The sequence below is a fragment of the Plecotus auritus genome, assembly GCF_963455305.1.
Source record: "Plecotus auritus genome assembly, chromosome: 5".
NCBI classification, from domain to species: Eukaryota; Metazoa; Chordata; class Mammalia; order Chiroptera; family Vespertilionidae; genus Plecotus; species Plecotus auritus.
In genome coordinates this window covers 1,558,372-1,583,339 of record NC_137776.1, presented here as the reverse complement: position 1 = coordinate 1,583,339, position 24,968 = coordinate 1,558,372, and the positions used below count along the sequence as shown (strand labels likewise).

Here is a 24,968-nt window from a genome sequence, read left to right as displayed (position 1 = left end):
TTCCTCATCCTGTCATTCAGATCAGCATCGTGCCATGTCGGGGCAGGCCCGGCTGCCCGGCGTGGGGCAGGCCACGAGTGTCCACGAGTGTGTGCACGTCGCCCCTGCCATCTCCGCAGGGGATGCTGGGCTGGGACCGGAGGGTGGGCCAGGGAGGACGAAAAAGCAGCTGCTCCCTGGACCGTCACAGGCCCCACACAGTTCATGTTATGTTTCTTTTTCAAAAAATATCCTATCTAATAAAAGAGTAATATGCAAATTAACCATCACTCTGCTACACCCACAAGCCACGCCCACCAGCCAATCAGGAGCGAGTATGCAAATAAACCCAACCAAGATGGCTACGGCCACAGAGAGCAGGAGGGAGGCTTGGGTTTCCCTGGCAATGGAGGAAGCCAAGCTTTCCGCCTGCCCTTGCCGGCCCAGGCCTCCACTCAAGGCTACAAAGTTTCAATGATAGAAAATACATAAATCCCCCCAAAAATGGCTGCCACCTCGGAGCAAGCAGAAGGCTTGGCTCTGCTCCAGGCTACAAAGTTTCAATTGTAGAAGATAAATAAACCCCAGATACCAGGGCCTCCGCTTGGGTCGCCAGGGGGCGTGGCCGGCCTACAAACCACCACAGGCCCCTCGCCCAGGCTGCCCCACGCCCCAAGGGAACCCCCACCCTGATCCGGGACACCCTTCAGGGCAAACCAGCTGGCCCCCACCGTGCACCAGGCCTCTATCCTATCTAATAAAAGAGTAATATGCAGATTGACCATCACTCCAACACACAAGATGGCTGCCCCCATGTGGTCAAAGATCCTGCCCCCATGTGGACACAAGATGGCCACCACAAGACGGCCAGCAAGGGAGGGCAGTTGTGGACAATCAAGCCTGCAGGGGAGGGCAGTTGGGGTGACCCAGCCGGCAGAGGAGGGAAGTTGGGGGTGACTGGGTCTGTAGGGAAGGGCAGTTGGGGTGGACTCAGGCCTGCAGGGGAGAGCAGTTGGGGGGGACTCAGGTCTGCAGGGGAGGGCAGTTAGGGGTCACCAGGCCAGCAGGGGAGGGCAGTTAGGGGTGACCAGGCCTGCAGGGGAAGGCAGTTAGGGGCAAACAGGCTGGCAGGGGACCAGTTAGGGGCAATCAGGCTGGCAGGGGAGTGGTTAGGGGGTGATCAGGCTGGCAGGCAGAAGCAGTTAGGGGCAATCAGGAAGGCAGGCAGGTGAGCAGTTGGGAGCCAGCCGTCCTGGATTGTGAGAGGGATGTCCGACTGCCCATTTTCAGATTTGAGAGGGTGCAGGCTGGGCTGAGGGACACATACCCCCGTGCACGAATTTCGTGCACCGGGCCTCTAGTATTTTTAATGATGTCAGAGAGGAAGGGAGTGGGAGAGAGATAGAAACATCCATGATGAGAGAGAATCATGGACCGGCTGCCTCCTGCACGGCCCCCACTGGAGATCGAGCCCACAACCCGGGCCTGTGCCCTGATCGAACCCAGGAACCTTCAGTTCTGCAGGCCAGTGCCCTATCCACTGAGCCACACCGGCCAGGGCAAATGTCCTGCTTCTTTACAGCAATGTTTCGCTTGTTCCTCTCTGTCGCACATTGACCCTGGCCGTAGTCATCAGATTTCCCTGCAAAGATCCCGGTGGAGGCAGACATGCCCGTGGCCAGTGGCAGGTCCCACCCCGGCCTGGCCCGGCGTGTCCCCCGTTCAAACCGTGACGGGGCCCCGGGCTCATTCTCCGGATGAGGAGCTGCGGGACATGATCTCCTCCGGTTCTGTGCCAGCAAATACTTGGCCTGTGGGTGTCCAAACAAACCCCACCAAGAGGCAAACAAAGAAACTCCAGAAAAACACAGAAAGCGAACCTGAAGGAGAGCGAGGCTGCATTCCTGTCGGCGTGAGCGCTGGGAACGCCGCGGGTCCCTGCCCTGCTCGAGGCCCGCGCGGGAAACGGGCCAGGACTCAGGAGCCGGGACCCGTCAGCCCAGCTGCCCGCCCCCCCTCACCCCCCCGAGCGTGGCCCTGAGCTGCCCACGCCGGCGCTGGTCTGGCAGAGACGTCCGTCACGGATTACCAACCGGATCATCGTGAGTTAAGGAACTGTGACCGTTTCTCAGACAGTGTGTGCAAGCCTGAGCTTTTATTTATTTTTTTAATATATTGTTATTCATTTCGGAGAGGAAGGGAGAGGGAGAGAGAGAGAGAGAGACATCCGTGAGGAAAGAGAATCGTGGATCGGCTGCCTCCTGCGCGCCCCCTACTGGGGATCGAGCCTGCAACCCAGACATGGGCCCTGGACCGGAATCGAACCCAGGACCCTGGAGTCCGCAGGCCAGCTCTCCATCCCCTGAGCCAGAGCAGATAGGACGGAGCTTCTAAGTAAGGATAAAAATGATGCTGACTCTATGCCACTCTGTAAACGTCCCGGGAGCGGGAGGAAAACCACGCCTTTTCTCGATGTTGTAGTGTGTTTCCACTTGTACTCGCGCAGCAGGCCGGCCGCCTGCGTGTTGACTAGGAAATCGGGACGCGTCGGAGGCCGGAGCATGCCTGTTCCGTGGGGGCCATCGGCGGAGAGGCGGGTGGCGCCCCACCCAGGGAGGGTGACGGTTCAGCCCTCCCCGAACTCAGCTTCCTGCGAGAAAACAGAAACAGCAACAACCAGGGGACAGAAGAGGAGAAGAACAACCGGTTATGGAACGCGGTCCACGCAAGAGCGCAAAAGCGGAGATTCAGGCGGCCCGTCTGAGAGAGACAACATCGCACGAGGTCCCTTCCGTGTGGAATCCGATGCACAAAACAAACTGGCTGACGAAACGGGACCCGAGGCCGGGAGGCGTGGAACAGCGGACATGCCTCGATGTGGGGGTGGGGGGACGAGGAGGGATAAACCAAAGAATTTATATACTTCCTGGAGGCCCGGTGCACGATATTCGTGCAAGAATAGGCCTTCCTTCCCCTGGCTTCATTCCCAGCCGCCCGGGAGCCGGCACCTCCCCGCTCCTGGACCACCCAGAGCCGGCAAGTCTCCGCTCCTGGGCTGCCCGGGAGCCGGCACCTCCTCGCTCCTGGGCTCTCCGGGAGCCGGCACCTCCTCGCTTCTGTCTGGAGCACCCCTCCAGTAGCTCCCTCCGCACCCCCTTCCCCTCATAGCAGGCTTCACTCCGCTCCACCCCTGCATATGCAAATTAACCTCCATCTTTGTTGGGTTAATTTGCATGCTCACGCTGATTGGCTGCGGGCGTAACAGAGTGATGGTTAATTTGCATGTTTCTCTTTTATTAGGTAAGATATGCAGGGCTCATGGACAGGGGCCGTAGGGGGGTGCAGACCTGGGCGGGGGGGGGGGGGGGTCCTAGGGGCTGGGCGGAGGGGGAGAAAGGGGGTGGGGGGTCTGGAGACATCTGTAATACTATCAACCATAAAAATTTAAAAATCCGTATTTTAGAAAAAAGAAATAAGGTTGAAGAGAGGTTTCTACCGATTTTACATGACAACACAGGGAGGAAAAGTCATGTAAACATTACAATGGAAGTGAGGCTTGACATGGCCCCACTGCACTGGAAGAACCTAAATACAGACCCTCTCTAAAACCTTCCTTTGCCAAAACCGGTTTGGCTCAGTGGATGGAGCGTCAGCCTGCGGACTGAAGGGTCCCGGGTTCGATTCCAGTCAAGGGCATGTACCTTGGTTGCAGGCACATTTCCAGAGGGGGGTGTGCAGGAGGCAGCTGATCGATGTTTCTCTCTCATCGATGTTTCTAACTCTCTATCCCTCTTCCTTCCTCTCTGTAAAAAATCAATAATATATATTTTAAAAAAAATAAAATAAAACCTTCCTTGATGTGCACAGAATAAAAGCCCTATTTAACCAACATCACAAATGAGCTTGTCGTGATTTCGATGATCAAAACAGAATGAGAAAATCGACGGCAATCCCGAGTATTGCCGGGGCTGTAGGTGCCCCTCCGTGGTCTGGGTGCCAGGTGGTCTCCGTAAAAAAAAATAAAAAATAAAAAAATAAAAATAAAAATAAAAATACAGGAAGAAAGCAGAGGCTCGGCTGGGGCGGACTCTCTGCCTGCGCTCAGAGCAGGTGAGCAGGGCCAGGCTGTGCGTGCGGCCCCGTCTGCACCCCACAGCGCGTCCCGGGGTCAAGCGCGCAGGACTGGACGGCCAGGCGGAGACCACTCTGCCCTCGGCACACCGTGTTCGTCACTTGAACTAGGACCGGACACGGGAGATGGTCGCTGTGGAGACTGGCAAGTGCGACCTCGCAGGGACTCACCCGCCTAGTCAGTTGACCAAGCTCTGCCCTGGCTGTTTCCCGCGGGAACCCACGGCCTGCGGTAGACATTTGCACCATCCTGACGTTTTCTTCTTCATCCCTTAGGTTCCTGTCGTAGCAGAACCAGAACGGAGCTATGACCAGCAAAGGAAGCTCAGTGTGACCAGAAATAAAATCATGACGGCTCAGTACGAATGCTACCAGAAGATTATGCAAGACCCCATTCAGCACGCCGAAGGTAAACAGGACCGTTTCCCTTGGAATGCACGGATGTATGTGTTTCTAAGAGAAAACCACCCCGTCCCATCACATGGCTGTCTTAGGTCCCTAATTAAAAACGGGTTAGTTGTGCCCTAGCCTGTGTTGCTCAGTGGATAGAGCGTCGGCCTGGGGACTGAAGGGTCCCGGGTTCGATTCCAGTCAAGGGCATGTACCTTGGTTGCGGGCACATCCCCAGTGGGAGGTGTGCAGGAGGCAGCTGATCGATGCTTCTCTCTCATCGATGTTTCCATCTCTCTTATCTTTCTCCCTTCCTCTCTGTAAAAAATCAATAAAATATGTTTTTAAAAAAAGAAAAAGAAAAAAATAGGTTAGTTGCTAATTTTTCTGGCATATGAACAGTTTTCATTATTATTTATTTAGGAAGAACGCTTTATGGCATAATTTCTCTCTCCTACAAAATTCTTAATAAGAATATGTGCAACAGGGATATTGTTAGTAACAATTTTTATGGTATAAAGATATTTGAAGTATCAAATTAAGTATGTGTTTTGAATTAAATAAGTGACCGTTGATCTTCAGTGTATGTAATGGTGTTTTTAACGAGCTGCTTGATAGGAGTTTGCATAATAAAATGACGAACAATTTTTTTTCCATGACTTATACGTTGAACAGTACATTTGGTAGCAAGGTTAATGAAGTAGAAGCGCTTTTGCTCCCATTCGTAGTCCTCAGATATGTCTGAGGCTTTATTGAGAGTCTCCTAAATGCCTTTATTGGCCCCAATTCTGAAGATGTAAAGATGAGGAACACCAGTAGAGTGGCCAGACTTAGCAAAATAATAATAATAATAATAATAATAATAATAATAATAATAATAATAGAAAATAGTACCTGTATTTTATCTGGCAGCCTTAACGACATGGTTTTCTTCAAATATAAAATGCAAAACTCACAATACAGCAAAGCAAAAGACAAAGACTTTAGCTATTCCTAGATTTTTAAACTATCAATGGAAACAAAGATCTTAAAATGTTTTGAAATATTTGATATATTTATATATTATTTATATTTATATATTTATGTAAATAAAGTGTTAAAAGTAAGTTGTTATTAATATTTGTAACTGTCAAGATGTACTTGCATGTGAGAAAGAGAAAAATGTGTGTTTTTTTCACATTGGTCAACTTTTAAAATTTTAATATATAACTGAACAACGTAATTTGTTTATCTTTGGAGAAGAACTTGGGTACATCTGCTTGAACATTCTTTTTTTTAATATATTTTATTGATTTTTTACAGAGAGGAAGGGAGAGGGATAGAGAGTTAGAAACATCGATGAGAGAGAAACATCGATCAGCTGCCTCCTGCACACTCCCTACTGGGGATGTGCCCGCAACCAAGGTACATGCCCTTGACCGGAATCGAACCTGGGACCCTTGAGTCTGCAGGCCGACGCTCTACAGGCCGACGCTCTAGCCACTGAGCCACACCAGTCAGGGCTGCTTGAACATTCTTATCAGAAGATATTTATTCAGTTAAAAATATCTTTAAAGTAAGTCAGACAATGACAACTGATCTGATATTAGGTCACCAGGGGTTGAATGATCAGGCATTAAACTGTTATCCAAATTCAGACACGTTTCATTTTACTTTGGAAACCAGTTATTCTCATCATGACGATGCAGTGATCCCTGCACGCTCATGCACCCACGAGGACATCCCGGTCAGCGATGACTGGCAGGTGTGCCAGGGGCACCATGTGGCCTCGGGGTGCAGCCGGCCTGGGCCCCTGGGTTTGTGTGAGCACACTCTGTGCTGGGGCACAATTACAAAGTCACCCAACGAGGCCTCGCTCAGGCCGTGCGTGGCTCAGGGGGTACGGGAGTCTCCATCAGTAGACAGCCTGTATCCCCCGTCCGTGGGGACCCACCATCAAGACTATGGATGGCCCTGGCCATTGTGGCTCAGTGGATAGAGCGTCGGCCTGTGGACTGATGGGTCCAAGGTTTGATTCACGGTCAAGGGCTCATGCCCAGGTTGCCAGCTCGATCCCCAGTGGGGGGACATGCAGGAGGCAGCCGATCCACGATTCTCTCTCATCATGGATGTGTCTCTCTCTCTCCTTCGCCCTTCCTCTCTGACATCCATAAATGCATGTCTATTTTTATTTTATTTTTTTTAAACAATGTTTTCAAGGATGAAAGTCCACATAGTTTTTTTTCTTTTTTTTAAATATATCTTATTGATTTTTTACAGAGAGGCAAAGGGAGGGATAGAGAGCTAGAAACATCGATGAGAGAGAGACATCGATCAGCTGCCTCCTGCACACCCCTCACTGGGGATGTGCCCGCAACCAAGGTCCATGCCCTTGACCGGAATCGAACCCGGGACCCTTCAGTCCGCAGGCCGACGCTCTAGCCACTGAGCCACACCGGTTTGGGCTGCATGTCTGTTTTTAAAAGGCTGTCCGCAGGGACAGCTGCTGGAGTCGGTCCCTCCCGCCTTCCCCCCGCCCACAGGCACGCACTGCAACAGGACGTGGGACGGGTGGCTGTGCTGGAACTACGTAGCGGCGGGCACCGAGTCGGTGCAGCACTGCCCGGATTACTTCCAAGACTTCGACCCCTCAGGTAACGGCGGCCCCCGGGCATGGCCTCCCCTGGACACCCCGTCCCTAAGCCCTGGGGTCCTGGATCGCTCCACTTTTCTCCTTTTTCGTTTTAAAGAAAAGGTCACAAAGATCTGTGACCGGGACGGACACTGGTTCAGGCACCCAGCAAGCAACCGAACGTGGACCAACTACACCCGGTGCAACACCAACACGCACGAGCGCGTGCAGGTACGTGGCCGGGGCCCCGGGGGGTCGGCGGGCGCGGGGCGGGGGGCGGTGGGAGGGAGCCTGCAGGGGTAACGCCCGCCGAGCTGCCGGGGCTCCGAGGGAGGGAGCCGTCTGCGGGCGGCTGGGGTGCCCGCCGCGCCTCGGCCTGAGCATCGAGCCTCGGTGGCGCCTCGTCTGCAGGTGTGTGCCTGGGGGGTGGGGGAGGGCAGTTTGTCCCAGGGATGGACACCGAGTCCTGCTCGTCGCCTTCCGTCTCGGCACCTACCGGCTGGGTGGCCTTCAGCGAGCCCTGACCTCTGTCTGCCTCCGTGGAACAAGCGGGGGGACCGTGAGCCCACCTCCAGGCCTTCCCAAGGACGATCTTACCCCAAGGGAGACCCCAGGAGAGAACCGACGTGTAGGACAGCCCTCGGGGCCCGCAGCTGGCTTGCTAATCATGAACCATCTCTTCCCTGCCGATGCAGAGAAGAGTTGGAAGAAACTTTTAAAAATGCACAACAAAACGGTGCGTTACACATACATGGCCTACGGACAAATCACCAAAGAGAAAATGTCCAAACCCGGAGGAAGTGAGAAGGGGAGTGTGCAGACCCTACGTTACGGAGATCCGTCTCCGCCTCGGGCTTGTCCGAGAAGCAGAGCCCAGGGGGGCAAGCACGCCTCCACGCGGAGAACAAAACGGAAAGCACCGAACGGCAGCTGGTTTCAGGCGCTAGGAGAGAGGGCGGACCCTGTCCCTGTCCGCCAAGACGGAACATGCTGGCTTCACCTGGCACACGACCTACCAGGCGTCCTCAAACTACGGCCCGCGGGCCACAGGCGGCCCGCTGAGGACATTTATCCGGCCCGCTGGGTGCCGCTGCCTGTCCTGCTCAGCAGCCGACGCGTCCCGGGCCCACAGTGCGCATAGGAATTTGTTCATAGTTTTTTTTTTTAAACTATAGTCCGGCCCTCCCACGGTCTGAGGGACCGTGACCTGGCCCCCTGTTTAAAAAGTTTGAGGACCCCTGTGACCAAGACCAATGACAGTATTCCTGCGTATACTTAATATGGGACGTCTAATTCTTACCGAAGAAGGGCATACTAGTGATAAGTGTTGATGTCACTGGATAAATTGCATCAATATCCCTCATTCCAGATGTGTTCAGGCATGTATTGGTTTGCAGGCTACATGAGAAGGCCGTAAGATCACATGTTAGTGAACATATAGTGCGTTCCGTTGAATTGGATCTTCTGCACATGTAGGGCTGTGGTACGGACATAAGCCTTACCTTTTTTTTATTATAAATTACACAAGCCTTACTTTTTTTTTTTATTGTAAATTACAGACGGCGCTGAACCTGTTCTACCTGGCCATAATCGGACATGGACTGTCCATTGCTTCGCTGCTCATCTCACTTGGCATATTCTTTTATTTCAAGTAAGTCCATGTGACATGGGGTTAAACTTACCAGTTGTCTTTGGGGAATGCTGTGCCCTGTAGCTGATATGTTATGTGCTGGTAAAATAGGTGAAATGTAGATGATTCATAATGTTTCACATTGGATGCTTGAAATAACTTGGGATATAATATACCGACTTTATCTTAAATCCCAACTCTACAAAATTAGCAGCAATGTAAGAAGGAAGCCACATGTGACGGTTCCCAGCTGCCTTGGAGACTGCCATGTATTAAAGGCCGTCTTAGTTGAATTCTCAGCTTATTGGTCAATTTCAATGTCAGGGTACGTGGTACATGATGGGAACTGATGTTTTGTGTGAATGATAGCAATAGCACTTAGTATATATGATTAAAAATAACTATATCAATGTACTGTGGTTTATTTTTTTATGTAGGGGATCATTATTGAAATGATTAAATTATACATTGAATTTTACTTGAAATAACAGTTATTTTGGGGGGAGGGAGACTCAGCTCCAGTTCCTTGATACAACAAGTGATTTTTTTTTTATTAATAGGAAAGTAAATTCCCAAACATATATATATATATGTGTGTGTGTGTGTACACGTGTGTGTGTATATATATACATATATATGTGTGTGTATATATATATGTATGTATATATATATGTGTGTGTGTGTATATATATATATATATATATATATATGTGTGTGTATATATATATATATGCAGTAACATGGTTTTCATCATTTTGGTCACCACCAATAATTACAGAATTCTATGTGAAGAGTGAGGAGCTTATGTCACTGCATTTTCCTCGCTGCCATCGTTATGATACAACCTGCAGATTCATATCTCATTTTAAAAGGGAGGCTAGAAATTCCATCTCTCCCCCAAATAGTTTTCTCATGTTTCACATGTTAATAGGCCTATTTTTTCAAAGAGCAGTTTCTAAAAAAAAAAAAAATGAGGAGTGCTCTATGCAGTAAGTAGCTGTATCTGTGCTAAATTCCATGCTTAAAAATAAAAAAGATGGCTAGCATGCTACAGAGGCAGAACTGAATTAAAGCAAAGGAGTGTCTTGCCGATGTATAAAATTAAAATTAAAGTGTTCAAGTGCTTGCATTGCTTATACTTAAAGTTCATCCCGAATGGGCAACTAACTGTTCATTCACTATAGTGAACTAAAAAAAACAACAACAACAACAACCCTATAATGGCGAGTTAGCATAACAGGAGTGGACTCCATTTCAGGCGCCACCCCATTTTAATGGATATGCGGTGCAGTGATATCCAATGTGGAATACACTCTAGTCTTGCCTTCACCATTTAGCTGATAGCGTGGGCTCATCCTGGTGCCGATTTTTAGGGAGCGTCAGTCTCTTCACAAATGGTCATAATACTGTTTAAAATACGGAGCAAAGACCACTCAGATGGTAGCTGGCATATAGGAATCTGTCAATGCCCGGTAGGACAAACTGGACCATGAGTTTATCACTCGACGATAGCCATCAAGTGGGCACACAGATTACACTGTGTCGTCACCTAACATCGCTCCTATGTGATAGTTATACAAGGTTAAAAAAAGTTACTGCCGAGTTCCAGAGAGCTCTGGGAAAACGGGGATGGGGAGTGGAGTGGGGAGAGAACTCACGCTGATCCCCAGAATCAGAAGACCCCAGAGGTGAGGATCTCACGGAAGCAAGTGTTGAAGGAGGGGGAGACGTCCCACAGGCAGACGCTGCGGGGTGCAGACCGTGAGAGAGGAGGAGGTTCTGGACTCGGATGCCTGGTTTTACGCGGGTTCTCAGTGGTTCCCTGAGCTCTGTGGGTTCCTCCCGATCCCCACCCTCTCCGTGTGGCTTCATCGTTTGATTGGACTTTCACTGTCTTTTAAAAATGGAGAATTTGAACGAAAAGAAGCAAAGCTACCAATGAATGTTTCTTTCCTATCGCACATTCTTGGGCTTTAGGTGAAACACGAGAAACCCACTTCGGGGAAGACCCCAGCCAAGCATTAGGTACATTTTTATGTGTCTGGACACGCTTCGTTACAGGAGGGAGGTTAAGAACACAGCCAGACAGAAACACCTCTCTCACCCGTCACCTGCTGCCCAGCGTGCAACCATCCTGTCGTTTCTTCAGCCTCGTGTTCACACCTTTCAATGCAGACACGATTCGTAGATGTGGAGAAGGACTGAGATACACATGCAGCGTGAAGCAAAGGGTCCAGTTTGGAAAACACTGTCTATGACTGGCATAGTTATCGCTCCTTCTTGTCAGTTCCTTAGAAGGTTTCTGTAGAAATATTTAGCCCTGATAGGCATAGCATGCCAAGAGGCTCTTTAAAAACGAAGAACACATTGCTAGTTCCAGAGGAGCCACATTGATAAAGAAGTTGTTACACTGTTCATGTGTAAAAATCGTACGTAATAAAAGCCCAGTGACCAGAATGACCAGAATGACTGCTCGACCAGTCGCTATAAGGTGCATTGACCACCTCTCAGTCCCTCCTCCTTTCCCTCCCCCCGTCCCACGGCCCGCAGGCTCCAATCACAGTATGGCAAACAGGGAACTATGGGGAACCCCGTGGGTGGTGGTGGGGTGGGACTGGGTGAGCAGGCGGAAGGCAGACCTCTTGGTCCCTCCCCCCGGCCCACAGGCTCCAATCAATCGGTGGCAGTGGTGGGGCGGGACTGGGGACTGGTGAGCAGGCGGAAGGCAGACCTCTTGGTCCCTCCCCCCGGCCTGTAGGCTCCAATCACAGTATGGCAAACAGGGAGCCATGGGGAACCCCGTGGGTGGTGGCGGGGTGGGACTGGGGACTGGTGAGCGGGCAGAAGGCAGACCTCTTGGTCCCTCCCCCCGGTCCACAGGCTCCAATCAATCGGTGGCAGCGGCGGGGCGGGACTGGGGACTGGCGAATGGGCGGAAGATGGCCTTGATCTCAGGCTAGGCCTAGGGACCCTACCCGCGCACGATTTCATGCGCTGGGCCTCTGGTGATTAAATAATGAACAAAAAATGTTATAAACCAATTTAGTGGTATATTTATATCAGAAAGTAAGCTAGTCAAAAATAATAAAACTATTTTTATGCCCACAAGATTCCATACAGCTTATTCAGTCCTTGAATCATGTTAAAAGAATTCATAGTCTTTGATTTTAAGACACTTCTAATGTATACTTCCCAGAACTGTCCACTCAAACAGCCAAAGCCACTATCGACTACAAACAGCCACCCACTAAAATGGGAAGCAATGCAAAGAATGTCCCAACGTTCACGTTGTAGGAGCACGAGTGACCTCGGCTTAGCTTCTTTGTGCACCCTATGGCTGAGCGCAGGGCTTTGCACATAGCAGGCAATGAATTTTAATGAGTTTTTAATAAGTATTTTCATAAATCTTAATTTGAGAAATGAAGGCATGAATGGACTGGGAAGCTTATTTGTACGACTGACTTTCCCATGACTTCTCGCGACCTTGGGCAAGTCCCTCGCGTTTGTCCGGTCTGTCTGTCTCCATCATCCCTGGGACTCCTTAAAATTCTAACCCGCGGAAGCATCTGTGTGGCACAGTGTGAGAGGCCGCAGCGAGGTTAAAGGAAGACCTGGGCCACCGAGGGAAGGGCTAACGCGGGTGGTTCCTGAAGCGTGTTCCTATGTCAAGAGCAATGAAGATCTTCGTTTTCTTCCAACTGGTTCCTAGAGGAACTGGTGGCTTACATAACATCACTGTGTATTAGAAAGAGAATCCGTCACGAGCTCCTTTCTGCTCCGAACCCAATTCCTCGTGCTGCGTCGTGCTGGCCTAGCCTTTGGTACAGGTAACCCTCCCCCCCCCCCATGTGTTAGTGGAGGGGTCATGGACCCATCCTCATAAAAACCAGGAGCCACACACCGAGTTGGTGTAGGGTACGGCTTGTTTCCTTTAGAGGAAGGAACGCGTACTCCTCATCCACGCTTTAAATTAGAAACAGAAGAACATGAAGCCCTCGTTACCAGATACACTTCAGTTTTCGATTACAGCCAATTACAGGGAGAGGCGGACGGAGATGAAACGAAAGGGAGGGGACCAGAAAGACAGAACTTCGGGGCTTGCCAAGTCCTGAGAGACAGTGACTCCAGCTCATAATGATCCTTGGAAGAGCAAAACAGAACTCTTTGGTTAAAAAAAAAAAAAGAGAGAGAGAGAGAGAGAGAGAGAGAGAGAACCAATAAACTTTACCGGAATTAGTTATAAATTACACTTTAATCGCTGCTTAAAATCTGAGAGCATAGCCCAGCCGTGGGCAAACTACAAACCACGGGCCAGATCCGGCCCGTTCGGCTGTTCTATCCGGCCCGCGGAGCCGAAAGAGCGGAGGGTTCTCTTGCTCTCCCCTCCGCTCCTTTACTTTGAATTTATATTAGTTCACACAAACACTCCATCCATGCTTTTGTTCCGGCCCTCCGGTCCAGTTTAAGAACCCACTGTGGCCCTCGAGTCAAAAAGTTTGCCCACCCCTGGCATAGCCCGTCTTGCTCTTTCTTTCAGCCCAGGCAAGGGCTCCGTCTCCTTGCACATGGGAGGGCGTGTGCAACATCCGAGCCGTGTGAGGAGAGCCGTTCTGTTATTCACCATCTTCCTTTTGCTGACATTCAGGCTCGGATACCAAACAATTCAAAAGCCAAGTTGCGTATTTACAACGATATCGACAATGATATCATTTCTAGCTGGTCTAGAAGAGTTCCTAAATGAAACTTAGCAAAAAAACAAAAAAAAAAAACAAACCTGTATCCAATTAGGAGGCCCAAGTTCTCTTAACGTAGTAAAATAACCCTTCAATGCTTATCTAATTTTTTTCAGGACAAGTGACCCAAATTCTCCCCTTTTTTTCTTAGATCTTATCTGAATATAGTCAGTCAATATTGTGCACTTTGTCCTCACTTCCAGTGCCTTCATTTATCTCTTGAATTAGATCAATTATAGTTTTCTTCTTTAAGGCATGCTTTTTCTCCTAAAATGGTTCACGATTCAATCTCTAAATCCATTTTAAGCAAAGCTGACTATTTAAAGAAATTCTGCATCGAAACCTAGAGAACAGAGTCTTACTCTATAGATTACGCCGTGATGGCCCTGTTTTGGCAAATCAGAACTTTCACAAGTTTGTGGGTTTTTTTTAATCTGGCAAACTGGCGCCGTTGAGGTTGGATGGGCTGAGTTCAGAGGTGGTCACCGTGGTCCCTGAACGACACTCCCAGGCCTGCCCAGGCCCCTGGGTCCCTTTCCTTCCGTGAAGTGCGCTGTGCGCCGGTCCTAAGAGAGGTCCTATTCTGTTACAGGGTTTCCTCCGCTTAACATTTGGATATTACTTAATTAGCCATATTTTTCCACGTGTTATTTTATCAGGTTATACTTATTAGGTCTTTTTCCAAATTTATGAATGTTAATCAATGTGCTGAAAAATCCATCTCCTTCTAACAGGGCCTGGGGAGGGCTGAAATATTCCTACTCGTTACGCAAGTCTCGGTTGGAAAGCTTTTTAAATGGGCCCATGGTGATCGCGTAAGGAAAGCGCTGCCTTTCCACATTAGATATCAGACGCGCGCGATGGCAGAGCGGTGCACGAAGCCATGGGTCGCTCCGGCCGGTGCGGCTCCGTTGGCTGGGCATCGTCCCAGGCACCCACAGGTTGCTGGTTCGATTCCGGGTCAGGGCACATGCCCAGGTTGCGGGCAGGAAGCAGCTGACGGATATACTTTTTCCCCTCTCACGTCGGTCTTTCTCTTTCTCTTTCCCTCTCCCTTCCTCTCTCTCTAAAAATCTATTGAAAAAACAAAGAAGTAATGGATTTACACCAACAAGACCCAGTTCTGCTATAATGTAATTGCTATTATTGGTTAATAGCGAAGAGTCCCAGGAATGGAGATATAAAGCAAAGGAATTAACAAATTTGGACTCATTTTAAACAGTAAATTTTTATTAAAAGCTGTAACATTACTAAAGATCATATATTTCTGTTGATATTTTTTTCTTAAGTATATTTTATCTATTTTGCTTGAGCAGTTGAAACATAAATGCTACTTAAGCATAACTACATTTTCCTGGGAATAAAACAACAAATCATTTAAGATACCTAAGGATCCATGGTTTGGTATAAAAACTAAGAACTCATATAAATGGATTAAAACTTTGTCATTTCAAACACAAAACATAAATAATACGACTTCTTCTTTCTCCTTGAAGTCGTAATATATTTTGCAATCTGGTTTTCCACTAGTGTTTTATAACTAAACTAGAGGCCCGGTGCACCAAATTTGTGCATGGGGCGGTTCCCTCAGCCCGGCCTGCACCTTCTCACAATCCGGGACCCCTCAGGGGATGTCCGACTGACGGTTTAGGCCCGGATCAGGCCTAAACCATCAGTTGGACGTCCCTCTCACAACCTGGAACCGCTGGCTCCTAACCACTCGCCTGTCTGCCTGCCTCTAACCACTCTGCCTGCCTGCCTCATCGCCCCTAACCACTCTGCCTGTCTGATTGCCCCTAGCCACTCTGCTTGCCTGCCTGATCGCCCCTAACCACTTCTGCCTCGGCCCCCGCTGCCGTGGCTTCATCTGGAAGGACGTCCAGAATGATGTCCGGAAGGTCGTTTGGCTGTCCGGCCTAATTAGCATTTCACGCTTTTATTATTATAGATGGCGATTCATGGTTTCGTGGTCTGACTGAAACGGGTGGTTTTGTATCACTGAGGTGAGCTTTGATGCTCTTTTATTGCTTGTGGGGAAAAGAAGACCAGAGAAGCTAATCGAAAGCAGCCACGTGGTAGCTATGTTAGAGAAGACTGAGTGTTCACCACGTGTGGGAGAGGACGCTATGCACGACTCACCGCACGCAACCTTCCGGCCCGTCCTGGGAGTGCTATGTGACCGCCTTGTGACAGAGGGGGACTCTGAGGACTGGGGTTTGTGAGGAACTTGTGCAAGTCATACCTGGTGGCACAGTCCAGGCTCACGCTCAGGTCAGCTTTCAAAGCCCTTCTGAGCCGCATGAACCAACTCACGCACCTGCTTCTCATTGGCACGGAATTACAGACATCACACATGCGTGTAATGGCTTTGTTGACACATTTACACCAACTGCCTCTGTAACTCTGCCTGTCAAACTTGCATATTGAAATAATTTCTAAAATAATTATGTGGAGAGAACATGAAATGAGAACAATACAGACCCACAAACTACATTTTTTTATTCTGTGGGTTCCGCGAGGATAGAGAGGGAGATTGTAACATTTATAGGAGGCGTCCTCAAACGACGGCCCGCGGGCCACAGGCGGCCCGCCGAGGACATCGATCCGGCCCGCCGGGGGCCGCTGCCTGTCCTGCTTAGCAGCCGACGCGTCCCGGGCCCGCAGTGCGCATAGGAATTTGTTCATAGTTTTTTTTTTAAACTATAGTCCGGCCCTCCAACCGTCTGAGGGACAGTGAACTGGCCCCCTGTTTAAAAAGTTTGAGGACCCCTGATTTAGACAAAGGAGAGAGGTTTTTTTTGTAAAATATTCTCTAAGCCTATAAAACAATTTTTTAAAGAAATATTTTGAGTAGAAGAAGCACATTTAAAAAATTCAGAGTAGGTGAAATTGGTTGTCTATTAACACGTGGAAAAATCTGGAATGTTTTTAGGGCTTCATTAAAACAAGCCAGTGTGTTTTCCACACGCGTGCTTTGGTTTGCCTTTACAAGTTGATTTTATTGGTACGAATGTACTTACATGTGGTAACGAATATGCTTAGAAGAAAACAGTATGCATTCCTGGGAAGATCGGAGGCGTTTTACCGCGAGACATTGGTGGGAAACACGCGTCAGAGAGCGTCTGTGGGCATGTGAGTCACACAGAACCCGGAGGGAGAGAGGGAAGAAGCCACGGCCACAGTCACGGCCACGGCCACGGCCACAGCCAGCCACAGGCCCCCCGTGCGGCTGGGCGCGCCCTCGCACACCACCGCCACGAAGGGAATGGCTTGGCCGTGGTCCAGCTCATCACAAAAACAGCTCATTGCAAGCACAGGGTTCCGAAAGCCGATACGTGGCTGGAGTTTAGAGAGGGCGCATTATTGAGGTTGACTCTATTACTGGGATAATTCTGTGTTAAAAAAAAAAAAACACCACACAGAATACACTGATTTCCCGAGAGCTCTTCAGTATTCGCTTGGTTTTGGTATTAAATGACCCGTGAAGACAGGCTGTTAGTCCATCGTGTTCGGGTTTTGCCGTCACGTGGCCTTGCTTGTGTGGGGAAACTCTCTTTGTCACCGAGGAGGGTGACAGCCCTCCTGGGGGCCGTGCGCACAGTAACCACAGCTTTGGGGGAGGCGCGGCGGCCACAGCTCATTTAAAAAAAAAATTCTTTATTGTTGAAAATATTACCTATGTCTGCTTTTTCCCCATTGGCCTCTCCCCGGTCCCCTTTTCCTCCCCGCCACAGACCCTCCCCCAGCAGCAGCCCCTTTCTAAGCCCTTCCTGCTGAGCTGCACGGAGGCGGGAGCGGAGCCACAGGAGAGAAGGGGCCTGGGAGGCCGAGAAACAGACTCTCCGAGAGAGAGCTGGCCGTGCATCCAGGAAAGTAAGCCAGCCAGCCGGCCACAGGCAGGGTCTCACTCTCCTACCCTCAGCCTTCCCAGTGGGGGCTATAAACACTGGCGGTTACGCTACACACGCCGTTCCGTCTGTGTCCCCGGCCCGCCTTTCGGCCTCTATCCCGGATCGCTGGCTCTGAAAGCCCTGAAGTGTGTTCCCCTCCCTTCTGGCTCACTGTCCCAAGTGGTTCTGATTTGCTGTCTGAGCAAACCCTCTCAGTCTTTTGTCATAATGTGAAAACTATGAAATTTTGCTGTTTATATATGTAGGTCTTAACCAATGGACCAGGATTTATATATCTACACTAATAAAAGAGAAAGATGCAAATTGACCGTACCTCCACGACACCCACCAGGCAATCAGGAGTGAGTATGCAAATTAACCCAACAAAGATGGCGGGTTAATTTGCATAGGAAGGCGCCCAGGGGCCTGGGTCCTAGGAACATCCTTGAGACTCAGGCCGCTCTGAGCCTGTAGGCCTGTGCCTAGGCCCTGAGCTGCCTGGGTCCCAGAATACCCCTGGCCACTCCTAGCCTACGGGCCTTGGCGCCGAGTGGCCGGGAGTGGGACAGCAGAGGCTTGAGCAGGGCTGTAGCGGAGCCGGGGGAGTGGGGGGCCCTGCCCAAGCTGTGGCAGAGGTTTGATCAGAGCCAGGGGCCCTGCCCAAGCTGCATCGGAGGCTTGAGCAAGGCCTGAGACCGGGGGAGGGGGGGCAGCCTCGGCGTGCCAGCAGTCCTGCCTCTGCACGTGAGCTGCAGAGGAAACACCTTTTCTGACCGCTCATTGGCTAAGCTTCCTGTATGCTGCCACTCGCAGTGTTCTGGGTTGGTAACTTGGGTAATAAGAATCCTAAAAGGTGATCTAGGGTTTTTCCACCTCACTCCTGGAGGAAAAAACCAAGGTCCGCTGCTGGAGGGCTAAGAAATGTCATATCCTGCCCTAGCCGGTTTGGCTCAGTGGATAGAGCCTCGGCCTGTGGACCGCAGGGTCTGGGTTTGATTCTGATCAAGGGCATGTACCTAGGTTGCAGGCTCCTCCCTGGCTGGGGCCCAGGTCAGGGCTCATGCAGGAGGCAACCAATCAAAGTGTCCCTCTCACACTGATGTTTCTCTCTGTCTCTCCCTCTCTCTCTCTTCCACACTCTGTAAAAATCAATGGAAACATATCCTCGGGGGAAGGAAGGAAGGAAGGAAGGAAGGAAGGAAGGAAGGAAGGAAGGAAGGAAGGAAAAGGGAGGGAGGGAGGGAGGGGGGAGGGAAGGAAGGAAGGAAGGAAGGAAGGAAGGAAGGAAGGAAGGAAGAAGGAAGGAAGGAAAAGGGAGGGAGGGAGGGAGGGAGGGAGGGGGGAGGGAAGGAAGGAAGGAAGGAAGGAAGGAAGGAAGGAAGGAAAAGGGAGGGAGGGAGGGAGGGAGGGGGGAGGGAAGGAAGGAAGGAAGGAAGGAAGGAGGAAAGAAAGAAAGAAAGAAAGAAAGAAAGAAAGAAAGAAAGAAAGAAGATCATAGCCTATGAAAGACACATCTTGAAAACGTCTAAAGAAAGTTGTCATTTTTTCATGGTGAAGGGACTGGAGTCGGTTTTGATAAAAACACCTTGGTGGCTGTGGCGACTGGCAGTGGCTGTGGCAGTGGGGTGATGGGGCTGGTGCCTTCCCCTGATCAGCCCGGTCGCCTCCCGCAGAGGGAGGACAGACTGCGGTTTAGGCCCGCTCCCCGTGGGAAGGGGACCTAAGCCGTCAGTAGGACTTCCCCTGAGGGCTCCCAGTCTGTGAGAGCGGGCAGGCTGGGCTGAGGGACCCCCCCAGTGCACGAATTTTGTGCACCGGGCCCCTAGTATATATATATCTCCAGCAGAAAAGAGGAAAACAGCCCAGTTAAGGAAAACATGCCAGTGTTTTTCCCCTGGTAGTAGCTGAGTTCTTTCAATTCTGTTACTAAACAAGTACAGATTGTCATGGCTAAGCAGTTTTCCCCTAAACAGTTGTCGGTACTCCACAGACCTCGGGTGAGCTCAGGGCAGGCATTTAAAAACAAGACCAAGTAAACATATTTTATCGTTCATAATACTCACACAGAAGAATGATAAGTCACAAGAAACAAACCACACGTCATAGAAACGACGCGAAGGGGGTTCTTCTCACGCCCGTTAACCCCCTCCCTCGGAGCACAGAGCTCGCGTGTCCGCGTCGTGGCGCTTTGATGGAAGAACCGCCTTTGCCCGGTGCCCTGCCGCAATGATTGGGGAACTCTGCCGCTCTTGGTCAAAAACTGAGAGGTTCTTCTCTCTAGGACAGCCGTAGGCAAACTACGGCCCGCGGGCCGGATCCGGCTGTTCTATCCGGTTCTCTTGCTCTCCCCTCCGCTCCTTTACTTTGAATTTATATTCGTTCACACAAACACTCCATCCATGCTTTTGTTCCGGCCCTCCGGTCCAGTTTAAGAACCCATGGTGGCCCTTGAGTCAAAAAGTTTGCCCACCCCTGGGCTAGGAAGTCTCATCTCCCCTCTGTGGCGTTCCCCTGCCCGCCCCCTCTGTCCTCACGCCCTGCCGTGGGTCCCGTGGGAGACACCCGGACCAAAACACCCGCAGCGCTCGGCCGCTTCTGCGTTCCTGGTCCCACCGGGCCTGGTGGCGCGGGTGTGTGACAGCCTCACACGCACCTGTCCACCAGGGCCACCTGGCTCGCGGGGGCTCCCGGAAGCCCCCCGATCTCCCACCTCGGCCAGGCCCGCAGTAAACGCCCTGCAGATGGATTGGGCCGGATTCACGCCAGACCCTTTAAAACGCTGGAGCTACGTATGACATCGCAGACCGCCGGCTGGAAGGGATGTCAGACAAGACAGCCGGCGCCGCCGCCTTCAAAGCTCGTAACCCTGTCACCCCTCCCAGCTGGAACACTGGGGACGTGCTATTTGCATACGTTTGTAAACACACAGATGCAGCTTTTGAGTCCCTGCGAGGACAGGATTTTCATGTCTTCCTACGTGTGTGTGTGTGTGTGTGTGTGTGTGTGTGTGTGTGTGTGTTAATAGGACGGTTTTAGTCTCAGAAATTCCTTTCCTTTAGTTTAAAACTTTACCCACAATAAGCCTTCACGATTCCCATGTCTTCCTACGTGTGTGTGTGTGTGTGTGTGTGTGTGTGTTAATAGGACGTTCTTAGTCTCAGAAATTCCTTTCCTTTAGTTTAAAACTTTACCCACAATAAGCCTTCACGATTCCCATGACCCACAATAAGCCTTCACGATTCCCATGTCTTCCTACATGTGTGTGTGTGTGTGTGTGTGTGTTAATAGGACGTTCTTAGTCTCAGAAATTCTTTTATTTTAAAACTTTACCCACAATAAGCCTTCACGATTCCCATGTCTTCCTACGTGTGTGTGTGTGTGTGTGTGTGTGTGTGTGTGTTAATGGGACGTTTTTAGTCTCAGAAATTCCTTTCCTTTATTTTAAAACTTCACCCACAATAAGCCTCCCCAGAAGAGTTCAGCTCGGAGGCGGGGCTGGCGTTGGCCCTGCGCGTAGGTATGCGGTCAGTCACGTCTGGGCGTCTGGGCGAGTGGATGTGAACTCAACCTGCCCTTCAGGACAGCTTCTCCTGAACCCCATTTCTCTAGGCATCCCCCACAGCCAGTCCTGTGACTGTGTTTTATACCTGAGGCCCTCCAGGGAAAGGTGGGAAGATCCTAATGTCTTCACTATGGTTGGACCAATGAGAAAACTCGGTAAAGCTGAACAGACCTCGTCGGCTGCTAAGTCTCTATTTTTGTCCATTCACTGTTCTCAATACAATGCTAGCTGTCATGCTTGGCCTGCATACTCACCGCCCCCCCAGCACCACACAGAGGGGGACAGAACAACCTCTTGGGGGGGCGGGGAGATAAAAAGACCCTGATCTGTACGGGAATCTGACACACAAATCCTAAGTTTTCAAAATTAATTAGCTGCACTTTTTTTTCCCTTGTTTTAATTGATTTCAGAGAGAAGGGGGAAGGAGAGAGATGGAAACATCCGTGATGAGAGAGAATCATGGATCGGCTGCCTCCTGCACACGCCACACTGGGGATGGAGCCCACAGCCCAGGCCTGTGCCCTGACCGGGAATCGAACCCTGACCTCCTGGTTCGTGGGTTGATGCTCAGCCACGGAGCCACGCCAGCCGGGCTAATTAGCTGCACTTTTTATCGATGTTCCTGAGAACCTCGGTTTCTGAATTAAAATACGAACCGTCTTGCAAGGTTAACCAAAGTTTATGCCATGGCCTGGATGGACTCATTTCCGGCCCCTCTGTCCGTCTCCTGCTCCTGAAGCGATGCGTCCGTCTCTGTGTTTTAAGGCATTACCAGCCGCCCCCTCGTTAGATTTCATCAGGAGTGAATCCTGGTGGGGGGGGGGTGCTTGGAGCAGCGGTTACGTACGGCGAATGTGTCTCGGTTACGTACGGCGAACGTGTCTTCGTTGAATGATGATGCATTAACAACGTGGGAGCACTTGGTGATGCCGTCATGCTCTCTTTTCTCTTGCCTTCTAGGAGCCTAAGCTGCCAGAGGGTTACGTTGCACAAAAACCTGTTCTTCTCCTTCGTGTGTAACTCTGTCATCACCATCATCCACCTCACGGCCGTGGCCAACAACCAGGCCTTAGTGGCCACAGACCCTGTGAGTAAAGCGAGGGTGTCCTCGGCTTCGAAAGGTTGGCGGGGGGGGGGGGGGCGGTAATGCCAGGGGGAGGTCCTGATACAACTGCTGGGCATGTAATTAAGTGCACGTGTGTGTCGTGTATTGTCAGGTCTGACATAGAGAGAGCATATAGAAAGGTAAGCGCAGGGGGGCCCAAAAAACGTGTATATGCTTTAACAGCCGATCGTTCAATTTTGAAAATGAAATGTGTTTTAATAAACTCTGCCTTTCATTATTCAAAGTGTGTGTATACACTTTTCGGGACACCCTCCGTATCGCAACATGCCTCAAGTTAAAAGGATCCAATATTAAAAGGAAGAATCCTTTTTTTTTGCTTTAATTATGTATCAATGTTACACATACCTTCTCCCCAACTTATGGCTCGAGTCCTGACTATATAGCCTTTGCTCAAAAGAATTAAAACACCAGTCACCTCACCGTGTCGTTGGAAAAAAAAAAAAACAGTGCTTGAAAATGGAACATTTAAATTCTATTTTTGGTATCCAGCTGACTTCAAAAGTTAACAAAAACAGGGGAGAATAAATTCTACATCCCCTATACAACGTTAAACTTCATCGTCATAAAGCTTTTAAAGGGCCTTACCAAGTCCTCCCGTGCCAGCCAGGACTGCTGAGATGTTTATGAGATGTTTCCTCATAGTTCCTTCGGAAGCAGCGTTGGTAGGGCGGGTACCGAGAGAACACAACCGCAGCAGAGGCTGTCGAACATAAAGCCGTGGTTTTAAAACGTTCGCTGAAATTTACTTATACCGATATATACGTGTTTGTTTTTTTTTAATATATTTTATTGATATTTTACAGAGAGGAAGGGAGAGGGATAGAGAGTTAGAAACATCGATGAGAGAGAAACATCGATCAGCTGCCTCCTGCACACCTCCCACTGGGGATGTGCCCGCAACCAAGGTACATGCCCTTGACCGAAATCGAACCCGGGACCTTCCAGTCCGCAGGCCAACGCTCTATCCACTGAGCCAAACCGGTTTCGGCCCGATATATACGTTGTTTTTTTTTGTAAGCTGTATATCTAGGTAAGCCATATTTAAGTTAAAATATCTGCATAAATAAAAAAAATTCACGTTTTTAAAATCGTATTTTTCACCATGTTTACAAATATCTCTACTACAGTTGGATGTGGCGTTTTGGAGGGCTGTGCATATCTGTATTTAGCAAGTGGGGGTTTTTAGAGATTAAGTTATCTAGTTACTGAAATGGGGGGCGAGGGGAGACTTTCACTCAGGGGTCCATAAACACTGCTCGTGTGTGTTTTCCGGGTAATTTCCAAAATCCTCAGGCCCCTGCGTCGCTTGCCCAGTGCACCCGGGACTGAGTTCTGTGTATGTTCCACTGTAGAGCCGGGGTGAGGAGACAGGACGGACACGGGGCACGTGACTCCCAGCCCGCGGCCTGCCTGGTCGGACTGGGTTTCTCGGAGCTCGGAGCTCGGAGTCCCGTTCCGGCTGCGGAGCAAGGGATTCGGGCCTGGCGTCCGGTGCCAGGACTCGTGTTTCACACGCAGATTGCGACCTGCATGGACGTGTGTGAGCGTGTTCTTGGAAGTTCTTTTGCCCGTTTTCATTTTCACCAATGCTCAGATATGTTTCTGAAGCACGCTTGAAGCTATCCTAGCTAATAGAAGAGTAATATGCAGGTGGACCATCACTCCAACACACAAGATTGCTGCCCCCATGTGGACACAAGATGGCCACCACAAGATGGCCAGCAGGGGAGGGCAGTTGGGAGGGACCAGGCCTGCAAGGGAGGGCAGTTGTGGGCGATCAGGCCAGGAGGGGAGGGCAGTTAGGAGGGACCAGGCCTGCAAGGGAGGGCAGTTGTGGGTGATCAGGCCAGCAGGGGAGAGCAGTTAGGGGTGACCAGGCCAGCAGAGGAGGGCAGTTGGGGGCAACCAGGCCTGTAGGGAAGGGCAGTTGGGGGGGACCCAGGCCTGCAGGGGAGAGCAGTTGGGGGGACCAGGCCTACAGGAGAGGGCAGTTGGGGGCGACCAGGCCTGTAGGGAAGGGCAGTTGGGGGGGACCCAGGCCTGCAGGGGAGAGCAGTTGGGGGGACCAGGCCTACAGGGGAGGGCAGTTGGGGGGGGCCAGGCCTGCAGGGGAGAGCAGTTGAGGGGACCAGGCCTACAGGGGAGGTCAGTTAGGGGTGACCATGCCTGCAGGGGAGGGCAGTTAGGGGCAAACAGGCTAGCAGGGGAGCAGTTAGGCATCAATCAGGCTGGCAGGGGAGGGCAGTTAGGGGCAATCAGGCTGGCAGGGGAGTGGTTAGGGGGTGATCAGGCTGGCAGGCAGAAGCGGTTAGGGGCAATCAGGAAGGCAGGCAGGCAGGCGAGCGGTTGGGAGCCAGCAGTCCTGCATTGTGAGAGGATGTCCGACTGCCCGTTCAGGCCCAAACACACGCCCACTAAATGCAGGAGATTCGGAACGCGCACCTTCCGTGCCAGTTCACCATTGCGCCTCGTTGGGGTCACGGCTAAAACCCCTCCAGAGGTGCCGTTAGGTGAGAATGAAGGCAGGCGCTTTGCAGACCTGGGTGGTCTACGTGTGCGATTTGGGTAGAGAAAGGGAGGGTCCCCTGGTCCTTCCTGAGTGACCGAGCTCAGCGGGACGGGCCCCGTGAGCTCACAGCCAACCCGCCCCGGCGCTCTGTTCCCCCCCAGGTGGGCTGCAAGGTGTCCCAGTTCCTGCACCTCTACCTGATGGGCTGCAACTACTTCTGGATGCTCTGCGAAGGCGTGTACCTGCACACGCTCATCGTGGTGGCCGTGTTCGCCGAGAAACAGCGCCTCCTGTGGTACCATTTCCTCGGCTGGGGTAAGGCCCCGCACACAGCTGGCTGCCCGCTCGCCTTCCTCACACGTCCTTTAGAGCCAGCGTGTCAAACTCACGGCCCGCGGGCCTCAGGC

The 24,968-nt window shown here is 50.9% G+C and overlaps 1 protein-coding gene across 1 annotated transcript in view; it reads left to right on the top strand.

The window, feature by feature from the left end:
- Positions 1–24,968, top strand: part of CALCRL (calcitonin receptor like receptor) — an 81,618-nt gene that overhangs the window by 40,245 nt on the left and 16,405 nt on the right. Inside the window, exons 5-10 of the mRNA XM_080668894.1 lie at positions 4,387–4,519; positions 7,023–7,133; positions 7,230–7,342; positions 8,671–8,762; positions 21,887–22,013; positions 24,723–24,876. Of these exons, the coding sequence (XP_080525020.1) occupies positions 4,387–4,519; positions 7,023–7,133; positions 7,230–7,342; positions 8,671–8,762; positions 21,887–22,013; positions 24,723–24,876 (730 nt within the window). The remainder of the gene's footprint in view (positions 1–4,386; positions 4,520–7,022; positions 7,134–7,229; positions 7,343–8,670; positions 8,763–21,886; positions 22,014–24,722; positions 24,877–24,968) is intronic.